Below are 14,762 nucleotides of genomic sequence, written 5' to 3' on the forward strand. Positions count from 1 at the left end.
ACTCAATGTGTTTTCAGACCTGAGGCCCGTTTCAGAAAGGAGGTTAAATAAAAACTCTGACCCCCGGTTTCACAGATAAGGCTTAAGCCTAGTCCTAGACTAAAATGTAAGTCTGAGCTGTTTCAACTGAAAGAAACTTGCACTGACTCATCTTAAAATAGATCACTGCCTGTGTTTTGTCTTAAGATGCACACCAGTAATGTTTTTTTTTTAAGCATGTTTATAAAAAATTACTTAAATGTCGTAATTGCACTATGGCCTAATCCTGGCTTAGTCTATGCCCGTTTTTGTGAACGTATATGCTTTAATAACAAATAATCGTAACATTTTACAATAAGGTTCCATTAGTTAATGTTAGTTAATGTATTAAAGTATTAGTTAATTATTGTAAAGTGTTTGTTACCCAAATAATGTATTTTGACCGTTACTTGAAAGTAAGCGCAGCCCATCGCTTTCTACATTCTACGTTTGAGAATAATTCAGGTAAGTCATCTTTATCTTCAGTCCATGAAAAATAGACATCAAACATACTGTAGATGGATTGGTTCTCATAAAAACATGTTGCATAATTATTATTTTTCAGTCATTTTCACTTCAGTGGGGAACTGCAATGGACATGACAGTATATGTTTAAAAATGCTGAGAAACTGATAAACTCGGGATTCATGTGGATGCAATTTGTTCTCGTGTGCAGCAAAGATTGTATTTTCTGCGAAGATTTAGGATTTTTGGAGTGAAGCAAAAAATCATGTATTTAGTCTATCGGGCAGTTATAGGTATGAGTTGGTAACCTTACAATGCAGGTAAAGTCTAAGCTTGCACGCTTGTTAAAAATAGCAATGAAGACCATTGGGAGACAGGAGTATTTGTCCCTTGAACAGTCGGTTCTTAGGGAAGCACATAAAATTTTAGCTGACCCATTGCATGTAGTGCACACAGAGTATTAATTGTTGCCTTCTGGAAGACGGTACAGATTTCTAATGTGTAGGTATAATCGTTTTAAAAAGTCTTTTATACCCATGTCAATTAAAATGTTAAATAATGAATGATTGTCTTTTCAGGGTGGGAATAGGAATTATGTGTATATTGTGCGTATATTGTTATTTATGGATCCAATGGTCTTGTCAATGTAAACACCTTGAGTCCAACACAAATTTCCCCTTAGGGGACAAAGTGTATTTCATTTAATTTTCATGTTTTGGATATGGATATCAATGATGTCTCCAATCTCAACAGATAGTTTCTCGGGTATGTTTTTGTAAATTTTGAAACAGATTCATTATAACATTTTGAATACAGAAATATGCCTTTTTTAAAGACATTTTTTAAAAGCATTGTTCCCACAATTTCTGAAGTGAAGACACTTAAATGTCTTTTGAATTTATTACACAAGCTAAATATGAGTTTAAAGGGGTTTATATAAGGAGGATTGAGTCTGTCATCAAAAATAAAGGTGGGCATATAAAGTATTGAAAAAATAAGATTTGATAAATGGTATACAGATTTTGTTGCATTGAGTTCCTACTGTGGAACCTGTCGTTTTAATACAATAAAACTACACTCTTAGTTTTGTATATACTTTAAGATATTAATATACATATACCTTATATATACTGTATATATATATATATATATATCCCTTTTACTCTAAAAGTGATCACACACACACACATCAGTGATCACACACTGAAATTGACACACAAGGTGACACGTTTGTTATCTGCGTGTTCAGTGTTCCTCAGTTTTCTGTGTGTATAGAGTTAAATCCATTTTTATTCCCTGTTACGTCTCCCTAATTATCTGGCGTCTAGGGTTTTTGGGAGGTAACAAAACGTTTAATAAATAAAAAGATATTTAAGCTAAAACACTTTTCTCTGCTATGGAGGTGCCGGTGTGTGCAATTAAAAAGCAGGCAGAGACAAAACTGAATATGAATTTTGCGTTTAATAGAGAAATAAGTCAATATTACAAAGCTCCCAATAATAATGTAAACAAACCCAAAATACCCTAAAAAAAAAAACAACAAATATCTATTTACAAATTATATACAAACGTAATGAATTAAAGACAACAAAAGTTAGGGAAAAGAGCGGTGCTAAAGAAAAGAAAATAATAAAACATAAACATGCTAACTAGCACCAATCAAAATCTAAGCTACACTGACTAGCAGTGTTGGGGGTAATGCATTACAAGTAACGCGCGTTACGTAATCAGATTACTTTTTTAAGTAACTAGTAAAGTAACGCATTACTTTTTAATTTACAAGAGAATATCTGAGTTACTTTTTCAAATAAGTAACGCAAGTTACTTTTTTTTTCCAATTTATTGACTGACAGCTCTCCTGTCCCCATGTTGAGAGAAATCAGATGATGTTACTGTAGTTCTAAAATAAATATGCATTAATTCATCTCACTCACAAAACAAACACAGATTCATTATTCCTCAAAATGAATTAAAAAAATGCAACTCAGAATATGACGCAAACCTGCAATAATGAAATGTTAAACAACACAAATATCCTTTATGTATTTAATGCCATTCTATTAACCAATGTCTATGCTTCTGACCTTCGATGATCCAGATCAACCATAACTCAAACACACAATAACTCAAATTCAGAAACAAAAACAGGAGCAAACACCAAAGTAAACGTGGGAGAGCAAGCAAATGAAAAGCAAACGCTCCTCCTGAACTCACGTCACATCCGGGTCTTTATACGCGCCCACTAACGTCTGATTGCTCCCCAAAGCATCGCGTAGAATTGATGGTTGACAGAAGCATGGTCCAATCACAGGTCCTGTGAGGTGAGAGTGAGGCGAGAGAGAGAAAAAGGAGAAAACATCCCTCCCAGAACAATACGGGACATAACACCCTCATCCTTAAAAACAAACATATACACATGTTTGATAGAACCAACCTAATCAAGTAGACACTATTCCTTAGACCCGAGAAAGGGCATCTGCTATGACGTTATCCATACATTTCTTGTACTGGATCTCGAGATTGTAATCCTGAAAAATAAGAAACCACCTCATCAATCTCTGGTTCTGGTTAAGCATATGTGAAATAAAAGTTAACGGGTTGTGGTCAGTATAGACAATCACAGGAAAAGTAGAAGAACTAACATAAACCTCGAAATGTTGTACTGCCAACAACAAAGCCAAAGCTTCCTTCTCTATTGTTGAATAATTCTGTTGGCTTCTATTAAACTTTTTAGAGAAGTAACAAATGGGGTGATCGATTCCATCCTTATCCTCTTGTAGGAGTACAGCACCAGCACCCACATCACTCGCGTCAAACTCCAATTTGAACGCCAATGAGAAATTTGGAGCAGCCAGGACAGGCTCGCTACACAACGGCACTTTAATATTGTCGAATGCTGTTTGACATTCAGATGACCAAACAAACAGTTCTGAAGGACTGAGTAATGTAGTTAATGGTGTATCAACTGAGGAGAAATTTCGACAAAAACATTGGTAATAATCGGCCATACCCAAAAATCTACGCAACTCGCGTCGGGTCTTAGGCACTGGAAATTCGTTGATAGCCGAAATTTTAGCCATCACCGGGCATACCTGACAATACCCCACCTGTTTACCTAGGTAGGTCACCGTAGCCTTACCGATTTCACATTTGGCCAAATTCAGTGTTAAAGAAGCTTCCTGTAAATGCTTAAAAACAGTCTCTAGAAGTGATACATGCTCAGACAAGCTCTGTGAGTAAATCACTAGGTCATCAAGATAAGCATTACAATTTGGAACATCAGCAAGAACTAAATTAACCAACCTCTGAAAAGTGGCTGCAGCATTTCGCAAGCCGAACACCATAACTTTGTATTGCAGGAAACACTCTGGTGTTACGAAAGCTGAAATTTCTGATGCTCTAGGAGTTAATGGAACTTGCCAATATCCTTTGAGTAAATCCAACTTACTCACGAATCTGGCAGAACCAACACTATCAACATCCAACAGTCCTCCATTCTCTGCATTGGAAAACAGTCAGGCACTGTTACAGCATTGACACATCTATAATCGATACAAAAATGTGCAGTACCATCTGACTTTTGTTCTAAAAGACATGGCGAACTCCATGAACTAGCACTAGGACTGGCCAAACCCTTCTCCAACAAATACTGAACTTCTTTCTTCATTGCAGCTCTTTTAGTAGAGTTAACACTGTAAGGGTGTTGTTTAATTGGCTGAGCATGACCTACATTGATGTCATGCTGTAAAACATTTGTAAGTGCAGGAACATCACCCAGAATAGAAGAAAACTTGCTAAGAAGTTTAACAACATCTTCCCTCTGATCAATGTTAAGATGTGCTAAGAAACTTGACAAATTGGCTAAAGTCTCGGAATTAGTCAATCTGGCAGACAAAAATGGAGTATCAGACTCCATCAAGCCTTGGACCTTGTCTTGCTACTCAGCAACTGGACTTTTGCCACACACGACCCCAACTGGACGGACGGAATCATCTTCCTTTTCATGAAGTAACTTCACATCATCTCTGATATGGTAAGCTTTTAACATGTTGATATGACATACCCATTTTTGACGTTTTCTGTCTGGTGTACTCAACACGTAATCTGTCTCACCCCTTCTCTCCAGGATCTCGTAAGGACCCGAAAAACGTGCCGTTAATGCAGATCCAGGAACAGGAAGTAAAACCAGCACTTGGTCGCCCACTGCAAAAGATCTATTTACAGCAGATTTGTCATACCACATTTTCATCTTACCCTGAGCTTTAGTCAATGACTCACGAGCTAGCATATATGCCTTCTGAAATTGGTCATGGAATTTACTCACATTGATTTTTTTAGAGTCCTCAATGACTATCATCCTCTCTTTCAGGACTTTCAGTGGTCCTTTTACAGCATGGCCAAACACCAGCTCTGATGGGCTGAACTTGAGAGACTCCTACACTGTATCACAGATTGCAAATATAAGCAAAGGAACACCTTCATCCCACTCAGACCCTGTCTCAATACAGTACTTCCTAAGCATTGCTTTTAATGTTTGATGGAACAATGACTATCATCCTCTCTTTCAGGACTTTCAGTGGTCCTTTTACAGCATGGCCAAACACCAGCTCTGATGGGCTGAACTTGAGAGACTCCTACACTGTATCACAGATTGCAAATATAAGCAAAGGAACACCTTCATCCCACTCAGACCCTGTCTCAATACAGTACTTCCTAAGCATTGCTTTTAATGTTTGATGGAACATGTCCAATGACCCCTGACTCTCCGGGTGATACACACTGGATATGCGATGTGTAATATTAAGTGATTTAAAAACTTGAGCACACCATTTAGATAGAAAATTAGTCCCCTGACGAAAATTAGTCTGGACGATTCTCGGCAAACCAAAAGTTGTAAAAAACTTTGTTAAAACTTTGACAACTGCTCGAGCTGTGATCTTACGAAGTGGAATCGCTTCTGGATATCTAGCTGTACACATAACAGTCAATAAAAACTGGTTACCGGACTTGGCCTTTGGTAAAGGACCAACACAATCCACTATCACATGCTCAAAAGGTTCACCTATGACAGGAACTGGAATTAAAGGTGCTGGAGGAATCACCTGGTTCGGTTTCCCAGCATACTGGCAAACATGACAAGTCTTACAAAACTATATATTCAAACCATACCAAAAGAAATGTTGTAAGACACGGTTGTATGTTTTTGTCACTCCTAGGTGCCCCGACAGCAAATGATCATGCGCCAATGATAGTACCTGCTGACGAAAAATCGAGGGAACCACCACCTGATAAACAACATTCCACTCATCATGAGTAGTGTTATTTTTATGCCACTTCCACATTAGTAGACCATCCTTAACAACAAATGAGACATTAAGTTCTGGTTTCTTAGCCAATTTAAAGCATTTCACAAGTGAAACATCATTCTTCTGAGCTTCAATTAATTTCTCAAGAGTTACTGTCAAAGCCAGTGGGTCACTCACTACGACCTCACTCATCTGATCACTGACATGAGACTTGTCTTCAGGCCTTTCCTCAGCCTCCTAATCTACACATAAGAAAGAGTCAGATAAAGACACCTCATTATCTTTCTTTGATTGTGCACGTATGATTACGCAAGCAGTAAATGCATTTGGATATTTCTGAGACAATTCATCAGAGCCATGCTCTGTCGACAAAGTGTCGATCACTTCGAGTGAAGGTACGACTTTCCCTCCGGCCAAATCATTACCAAAAATAAAGAATATTCCTTTCACTGGTAAGACCGGGCGTACTCCTACCTCTACAAAACCAAGTCTGTTTGCAGGTGAATGCGGTGAACGGGGACTCTCATGATCTCCATACTGAAACTCTGGACCAGTCTACTAGATCCAACTGACGTCTGATCTGAAAAAGGCAAAACATCTGCACACACAAATGACTGGGCTGCACCAGTGTCCCTTAAGACCTGCACTTCTACCTGATCCTCCTCCTTGCCCGATAGCAACACATATCCTTTGAAAAGGAATGGAACATATACACTGTCGACTTTATCTTGTCTGCTCAAAATGCGCACTCTGACTAACAGTATTAGCAAACGCAAGGATATTTAAGCTAAAACACACTGCACCTCCATAGCAGAGAAAAGTGTTTTAGCTTAAATAGCCTTTTATTTATTAAACGTTTTATGTTACCTCCCAAAAACCCTAGACGCCAAATAATTAGGGAGACGTAACATAATCTATTTATAATATAATCTATAGTCCCTTTTACTCTAACATCAGTGATTACACACTGAAACTGACACACAAGGTGACACGTTTGTTATCTGCGTGTTCAGCGTTCCTCAGTTTTCTGTGTGTATAGAGTTAAATCCATTTTTATTCACGTTTTGGAACAAAGCAAAGAACTACAGAGGTCTGAAAATGCCCCTAATTAATAAAATAGGATATGCCCATTTTATTCCACTGTGTTGTAATCAAATGAGAATGTAATGAGATTTTTATTTCTCTATATTCATATTTTTGTGCATCCAAGAAAATGATCACACTTTTTTGTTTTTGGTAAAAACTATTCATTTATTTTTAAAGCATTTTTTGACAATCGAATGGCAGCCATACATATTCTGTTTGCTCAGTACCATATTTATCAATATCATCAAACTGAGGAAGAGCAAGATTCTGTCATGCCATGCTGTTCAGTTATCAAGCTTGTACAAAATCTGGAGCGACTGAATAAAGCTGACAAATCACAATGAATGCAATGAATTCACATTGGACAGCAGAAACATGGAGAAAACTAATCCTAAAAGATTGCCAATGAAGACCTTGCTTAGACTACCATAGATTACATGCAAAATATATGCTTACATTGTTTATGATCTTGTGACATAAACATTGTCCACACATAAAATGAAATGTTAAACCTGTTTATGAACGCTGAACTTTTAAACTGTATACTCAATGTTGAAAAAAAAAAAAAAAGAACTTGGCACTTAGATAAAGACAAAACCCAGTAAATGTGTACAAAACCGAAAGAGAGAGAAAAGAATGAGAATAATGTCTAGCTCTTGGCTGGTCATCCTTCAGTTGATCCGCATTGCTGTTACATCTAAAGTGTAACTGATCTTGTGACATAAACATTGTCCACACATAAAATGAAATGTTAAACCTGTTTATGAACGCTGAACTTTTAAACCGTATACTCAATGTTGAAAAAAAAAAAAAGAACTTGGCACTTAGATAAAGACAAAACCCAGTAAATGTGTACAAAACCGAAAGAGAGAGAAAAGAATGAGAATAATGTCTAGCTCTTGGCTGGTCATCCTTCAGTTGATCCGCATTGCTGTTACATCTAAAGTGTAAAGTGCTTCAAACACATACTTTTAGAAGAAAAATCAACCATTCAATAAGCACTTTTTGCTTATTAATCCAATTCACATAAAGAAATAGATTGGAAGTACACATTCTATGAGACACGTCATTGCTTTAAATGATTAAAAATGTTGTCAATGATCTAATTAGAAATACTGTATAATTGTGCATGTGCTCTGGGTTAGCTCCTCACTGAGATATGTCATAATAGTAATGCCGCAATCTGGGTTCAACTACAGAAAATCCAGGTCTCTCGTCCAGCCTGCAGAAACAGAACACAACCATTTATTATTCTTCAATGTACTGAACTGAATTGATAATTTTTACTCAGCTCTTTGGAATACTTACAGATATTTAAATAAAATGGAATATTTTTTGTTTATAATCAGTGTTCTAGTCTCCTTCTTACATTAATATTTCAAATCAATATGTGCATGTGCAGCATATTAAAGAAAGGAAATTAAACAAATGTAAAACGACAGAAAGTCAGAAACTTGATTTTCTGATATACTGCCTGTATAGTCATTTGCATTATAATCCAGAATTATCAATAAATAAATGCTGATAAAAGCCCATTTATCAAATAAACGTGCTCTATAACAAGTAAGTCTAATCTAGTGAGTGTTCACTTACTTGTATGTCCAGCATTTCCTCATGAGGTCGCACATCTCAGGCGGACAGTCGGCTGGAGCGGACATTCTCTCTCCACTCTCGATCATTTGGATGACTTCATTTCCTTTCATTCCCTACAGACAATATGCCAACATAAGCAACATTGCTAAAATATATGCTCACTAATAGTAATACTTGTATTACTTGTAATACTTGTGCTCATGTATGATGGTCAAATGGATGAATGTGCAGCTTGAGATTTAGATGATATTCAATATATGGTATATATATATATATATATATATATATATATATATATATATATATATATATATATATATTTTATTTAAAGACATTGAGTTTAATAACAATGCAAAGCATTTATAATATAGCAAGCAAAGCCCAGTGTGAATGTAGCTATAGTGAGCATATTTGAAATTGGAAGACATTTGGGCTTTATGAGCCACTATGGACATTTTACGTTTGCAAGGTTAAATTGATTAATATTATGTATTAGTGAATTAGGTGTCATGAACTAACAGAGTACTTTTACAGGATTTATTAATCAAGGTTAATGTTAATATATATATATATATATATATATATATATATACACACATTTTTAACATTTCAAGTTGTATTAATTAACTTCAATTAATGTATTATGCATATCCATTAATTAAAAAAGAACAATCATACATACATACAAAAGAACATTAACTTTGATTAATGTAGGCTTAAAATTCATTGTTAATTCATGATATCTAAAGCATTAGCTAATATGTATGAATTCAACCTTATTGTAAAGTATCACCACAAAAAAAAAAAATTGTCAGTTAATGGAAGGCTATTCAGATTTCTGTAAGAAAACTTGGGTGATTTTATGTTCACACCAAACAGCAATCGTATCCAAGTAGACTCAAAAGGTTTGTTCAAATGCAGATTTAGCATGCAAAACTAAAATAGCAATAATATAGGTTTTCCACTGTCATTAAATGAATACAAGTAAGAACTGTATTTATTTTCAGGCATTAAAAATATTATGATAGTCACACCATTTCACAATGTTGCTTGATTTTCAAACATATTCGCTTATCGATATATTTTAAAAAATCAATATATCTCCTATCCCGATTAACGATACAAAATAAGTCTCTCAGAACTGTTTGGCAGTAGCATCGGTCAACATAATATACAGATTCACACCTTGTATGGTTTCTGTCCGTATGAATATGCCTCCCACATCAGGACTCCAAAACTCCACACGTCACTCTTAGATGAGAACTTGAAGTAGTTCATGCACTCAGGAGCGTACCACTTCAGCGGCCATTTACCATGACCTTTAGCCTGCAGGAGCAGGGAACAAGGATCAGTCAGGGCTACACTGGGCTTAAGGCCCGTTCACATTGTTAATATCTTTAACGATAAAGATATAGTTCTAAAAATCTTTCTCAGTATTAAAGAATAGCATAGTTCACACCACAACTATAACGATAACGATAACGATACAGAGGAACGATATCGTTGTGATCACTTTCAAAACTATTTTTTTCCAGCTGATGAACGATAAAACACTGACAGCAATCAGAATCCATCCTGCTGTAACGAGCTCAAGAATTTAAAACAGACAATATCGTTCTTGGTGTGGACGCTAATATCGTTATCTTTATAGTTATCTTTATAGTTATCTTTGGGGCAGACGCATGTGCACTTAGAATGAACAGATGATATTGTTCGCTGGTGTGGACGCTAATATCGTTATCTTCATAGTTATCTTTATAGTTATCTTTGCAGCAGACGCATATGCGCTTAGAATGAACAGATGATATCGTTCGCTGGTGTGGATGCTAATATCGTTATCTTTATAGGTATCTTTATAGTTATCTTTGCAGCAGACGCATATGCGCTTAGAATGAACAGATGATATCGTTCGCTGGTGTGGATGCTAATATCGTTATCTTTATAGGTATCTTTATAGTTATCTTTGCAGCAGACGCATATGCGCTTAGAATGAACAGATGATATCGTTCGCTGGTGTGGATGCTAATATCGTTATCTTTATAGGTATCTTTATAGTTATCTTTGCAGCAGACGCATATGCGCTTAGAATGAACAGATGATATCGTTCGCTGGTGTGGATGCTAATATCGTTATCTTTATAGGTATCTTTATAGTTATCTTTGCAGCAGACGCATATGCGCTTAGAATGAACAGATGATATCGTTCGCTGGTGTGGATGCTAATATCGTTATCTTTATAGGTATCTTTATAGTTATCTTTGCAGCAGACGCATATGCGCTTAGAATGAACAGATGATATCGTTCGCTGGTGTGGATGCTAATATCGTTATCTTTATAGGTATCTTTATAGTTATCTTTGCAGCAGACGCATATGCGCTTAGAATGAACAGATGATATCGTTCGCTGGTGTGGATGCTAATATCGTTATCTTTATAGGTATCTTTATAGTTATCTTTGCAGCAGACGCATATGCGCTTAGAATGAACAGATGATATCGTTCGCTGGTGTGGATGCTAATATCGTTATCTTTATAGGTATCTTTATAGTTATCTTTGCAGCAGACGCATATGCGCTTAGAATGAACAGATGATATCGTTCGCTGGTGTGGATGCTAATATCGTTATCTTTATAGGTATCTTTATAGTTATCTTTGCAGCAGACGCATATGCGCTTAGAATGAACAGATGATATCGTTCGCTGGTGTGGATGCTAATATCGTTATCTTTATAGGTATCTTTATAGTTATCTTTGCAGCAGACGCATATGCGCTTAGAATGAACAGATGATATCGTTCGCTGGTGTGGATGCTAATATCGTTATCTTTATAGGTATCTTTATAGTTATCTTTGCAGCAGACGCATATGCGCTTAGAATGAACAGATGATATCGTTCGCTGGTGTGGATGCTAATATCGTTATCTTTATAGGTATCTTTATAGTTATCTTTGCAGCAGACGCATATGCGCTTAGAATGAACAGATGATATCGTTCGCTGGTGTGGATGCTAATATCGTTATCTTTATAGGTATCTTTATAGTTATCTTTGCAGCAGACGCATATGCGCTTAGAATGAACAGATGATATCGTTCGCTGGTGTGGATGCTAATATCGTTATCTTTATAGGTATCTTTATAGTTATCTTTGCAGCAGACGCATATGCGCTTAGAATGAACAGATGATATCGTTCGCTGGTGTGGATGCTAATATCGTTATCTTTATAGGTATCTTTATAGTTATCTTTGCAGCAGACGCATATGCGCTTAGAATGAACAGATGATATCGTTCGCTGGTGTGGATGCTAATATCGTTATCTTTATAGGTATCTTTATAGTTATCTTTGCAGCAGACGCATATGCGCTTAGAATGAACAGATGATATCGTTCGCTGGTGTGGATGCTAATATCGTTATCTTTATAGGTATCTTTATAGTTATCTTTGCAGCAGACGCATATGCGCTTAGAATGAACAGATGATATCGTTCGCTGGTGTGGATGCTAATATCGTTATCTTTATAGGTATCTTTATAGTTATCTTTGCAGCAGACGCATATGCGCTTAGAATGAACAGATGATATCGTTCGCTGGTGTGGATGCTAATATCGTTATCTTTATAGGTATCTTTATAGTTATCTTTGCAGCAGACGCATATGCGCTTAGAATGAACAGATGATATCGTTCGCTGGTGTGGATGCTAATATCGTTATCTTTATAGGTATCTTTATAGTTATCTTTGCAGCAGACGCATATGCGCTTAGAATGAACAGATGATATCGTTCGCTGGTGTGGATGCTAATATCGTTATCTTTATAGGTATCTTTATAGTTATCTTTGCAGCAGACGCATATGCGCTTAGAATGAACAGATGATATCGTTCGCTGGTGTGGATGCTAATATCGTTATCTTTATAGGTATCTTTATAGTTATCTTTGCAGCAGACGCATATGCGCTTAGAATGAACAGATGATATCGTTCGCTGGTGTGGATGCTAATATCGTTATCTTTATAGGTATCTTTATAGTTATCTTTGCAGCAGACGCATATGCGCTTAGAATGAACAGATGATATCGTTCGCTGGTGTGGATGCTAATATCGTTATCTTTATAGGTATCTTTATAGTTATCTTTGCAGCAGACGCATATGCGCTTAGAATGAACAGATGATATCGTTCGCTGGTGTGGATGCTAATATCGTTATCTTTATAGGTATCTTTATAGTTATCTTTGCAGCAGACGCATATGCGCTTAGAATGAACAGATGATATCGTTCGCTGGTGTGGATGCTAATATCGTTATCTTTATAGGTATCTTTATAGTTATCTTTGCAGCAGACGCATATGCGCTTAGAATGAACAGATGATATCGTTCGCTGGTGTGGATGCTAATATCGTTATCTTTATAGGTATCTTTATAGTTATCTTTGCAGCAGACGCATATGCGCTTAGAATGAACAGATGATATCGTTCGCTGGTGTGGATGCTAATATCGTTATCTTTATAGGTATCTTTATAGTTATCTTTGCAGCAGACGCATATGCGCTTAGAATGAACAGATGATATCGTTCGCTGGTGTGGATGCTAATATCGTTATCTTTATAGGTATCTTTATAGTTATCTTTGCAGCAGACGCATATGCGCTTAGAATGAACAGATGATATCGTTCGCTGGTGTGGATGCTAATATCGTTATCTTTATAGGTATCTTTATAGTTATCTTTGCAGCAGACGCATATGCGCTTAGAATGAACAGATGATATCGTTCGCTGGTGTGGATGCTAATATCGTTATCTTTATAGGTATCTTTATAGTTATCTTTGCAGCAGACGCATATGCGCTTAGAATGAACAGATGATATCGTTCGCTGGTGTGGATGCTAATATCGTTATCTTTATAGGTATCTTTATAGTTATCTTTGCAGCAGACGCATATGCGCTTAGAATGAACAGATGATATCGTTCGCTGGTGTGGATGCTAATATCGTTATCTTTATAGGTATCTTTATAGTTATCTTTGCAGCAGACGCATATGCGCTTAGAATGAACAGATGATATCGTTCGCTGGTGTGGATGCTAATATCGTTATCTTTATAGGTATCTTTATAGTTATCTTTGCAGCAGACGCATATGCGCTTAGAATGAACAGATGATATCGTTCGCTGGTGTGGATGCTAATATCGTTATCTTTATAGGTATCTTTATAGTTATCTTTGCAGCAGACGCATATGCGCTTAGAATGAACAGATGATATCGTTCGCTGGTGTGGATGCTAATATCGTTATCTTTATAGGTATCTTTATAGTTATCTTTGCAGCAGACGCATATGCGCTTAGAATGAACAGATGATATCGTTCGCTGGTGTGGATGCTAATATCGTTATCTTTATAGGTATCTTTATAGTTATCTTTGCAGCAGACGCATATGCGCTTAGAATGAACAGATGATATCGTTCGCTGGTGTGGATGCTAATATCGTTATCTTTATAGGTATCTTTATAGTTATCTTTGCAGCAGACGCATATGCGCTTAGAATGAACAGATGATATCGTTCGCTGGTGTGGATGCTAATATCGTTATCTTTATAGGTATCTTTATAGTTATCTTTGCAGCAGACGCATATGCGCTTAGAATGAACAGATGATATCGTTCGCTGGTGTGGATGCTAATATCGTTATCTTTATAGGTATCTTTATAGTTATCTTTGCAGCAGACGCATATGCGCTTAGAATGAACAGATGATATCGTTCGCTGGTGTGGATGCTAATATCGTTATCTTTATAGGTATCTTTATAGTTATCTTTGCAGCAGACGCATATGCGCTTAGAATGAACAGATGATATCGTTCGCTGGTGTGGATGCTAATATCGTTATCTTTATAGGTATCTTTATAGTTATCTTTGCAGCAGACGCATATGCGCTTAGAATGAACAGATGATATCGTTCGCTGGTGTGGATGCTAATATCGTTATCTTTATAGGTATCTTTATAGTTATCTTTGCAGCAGACGCATATGCGCTTAGAATGAACAGATGATATCGTTCGCTGGTGTGGATGCTAATATCGTTATCTTTATAGGTATCTTTATAGTTATCTTTGCAGCAGACGCATATGCGCTTAGAATGAACAGATGATATCGTTCGCTGGTGTGGATGCTAATATCGTTATCTTTATAGGTATCTTTATAGTTATCTTTGCAGCAGACGCATATGCGCTTAGAATGAACAGATGATATCGTTCGCTGGTGTGGATGCTAATATCGTTATCTTTATAGGTATCTTTATAGTTATCTTTGCGGCAGATGCATGTGC

The 14,762-nt window shown here is 36.5% G+C and overlaps 1 protein-coding gene across 3 annotated transcripts in view; it reads right to left on the minus strand.

Moving 5' to 3' along the window:
* Nucleotides 1–7,625: 7,625 nt before the first annotated feature.
* LOC107560409 (spleen tyrosine kinase) overlaps nt 7,626–14,762 on the minus strand; it is a 34,441-nt gene continuing 27,304 nt past the window's right edge. For all 3 annotated transcript variants that reach the window (XM_016244584.1, XM_016244585.1, XM_016244583.1), the window contains 3 exons: nt 9,654–9,794; nt 8,469–8,581; nt 7,626–8,097 (listed from right to left, as the gene is read on the minus strand). In XM_016244584.1, the coding sequence (XP_016100070.1) occupies nt 8,025–8,097; nt 8,469–8,581; nt 9,654–9,794 (327 nt within the window). In that variant the 3' untranslated portion in view covers nt 7,626–8,024. The remainder of the gene's footprint in view (nt 8,098–8,468; nt 8,582–9,653; nt 9,795–14,762) is intronic.

The sequence above is a fragment of the Sinocyclocheilus grahami genome, unplaced genomic scaffold (assembly GCF_001515645.1).
Source record: "Sinocyclocheilus grahami isolate Dianchi unplaced genomic scaffold, SAMN03320097.WGS_v1.1 scaffold725.1, whole genome shotgun sequence".
NCBI classification, from domain to species: domain Eukaryota; kingdom Metazoa; phylum Chordata; class Actinopteri; order Cypriniformes; family Cyprinidae; genus Sinocyclocheilus; species Sinocyclocheilus grahami.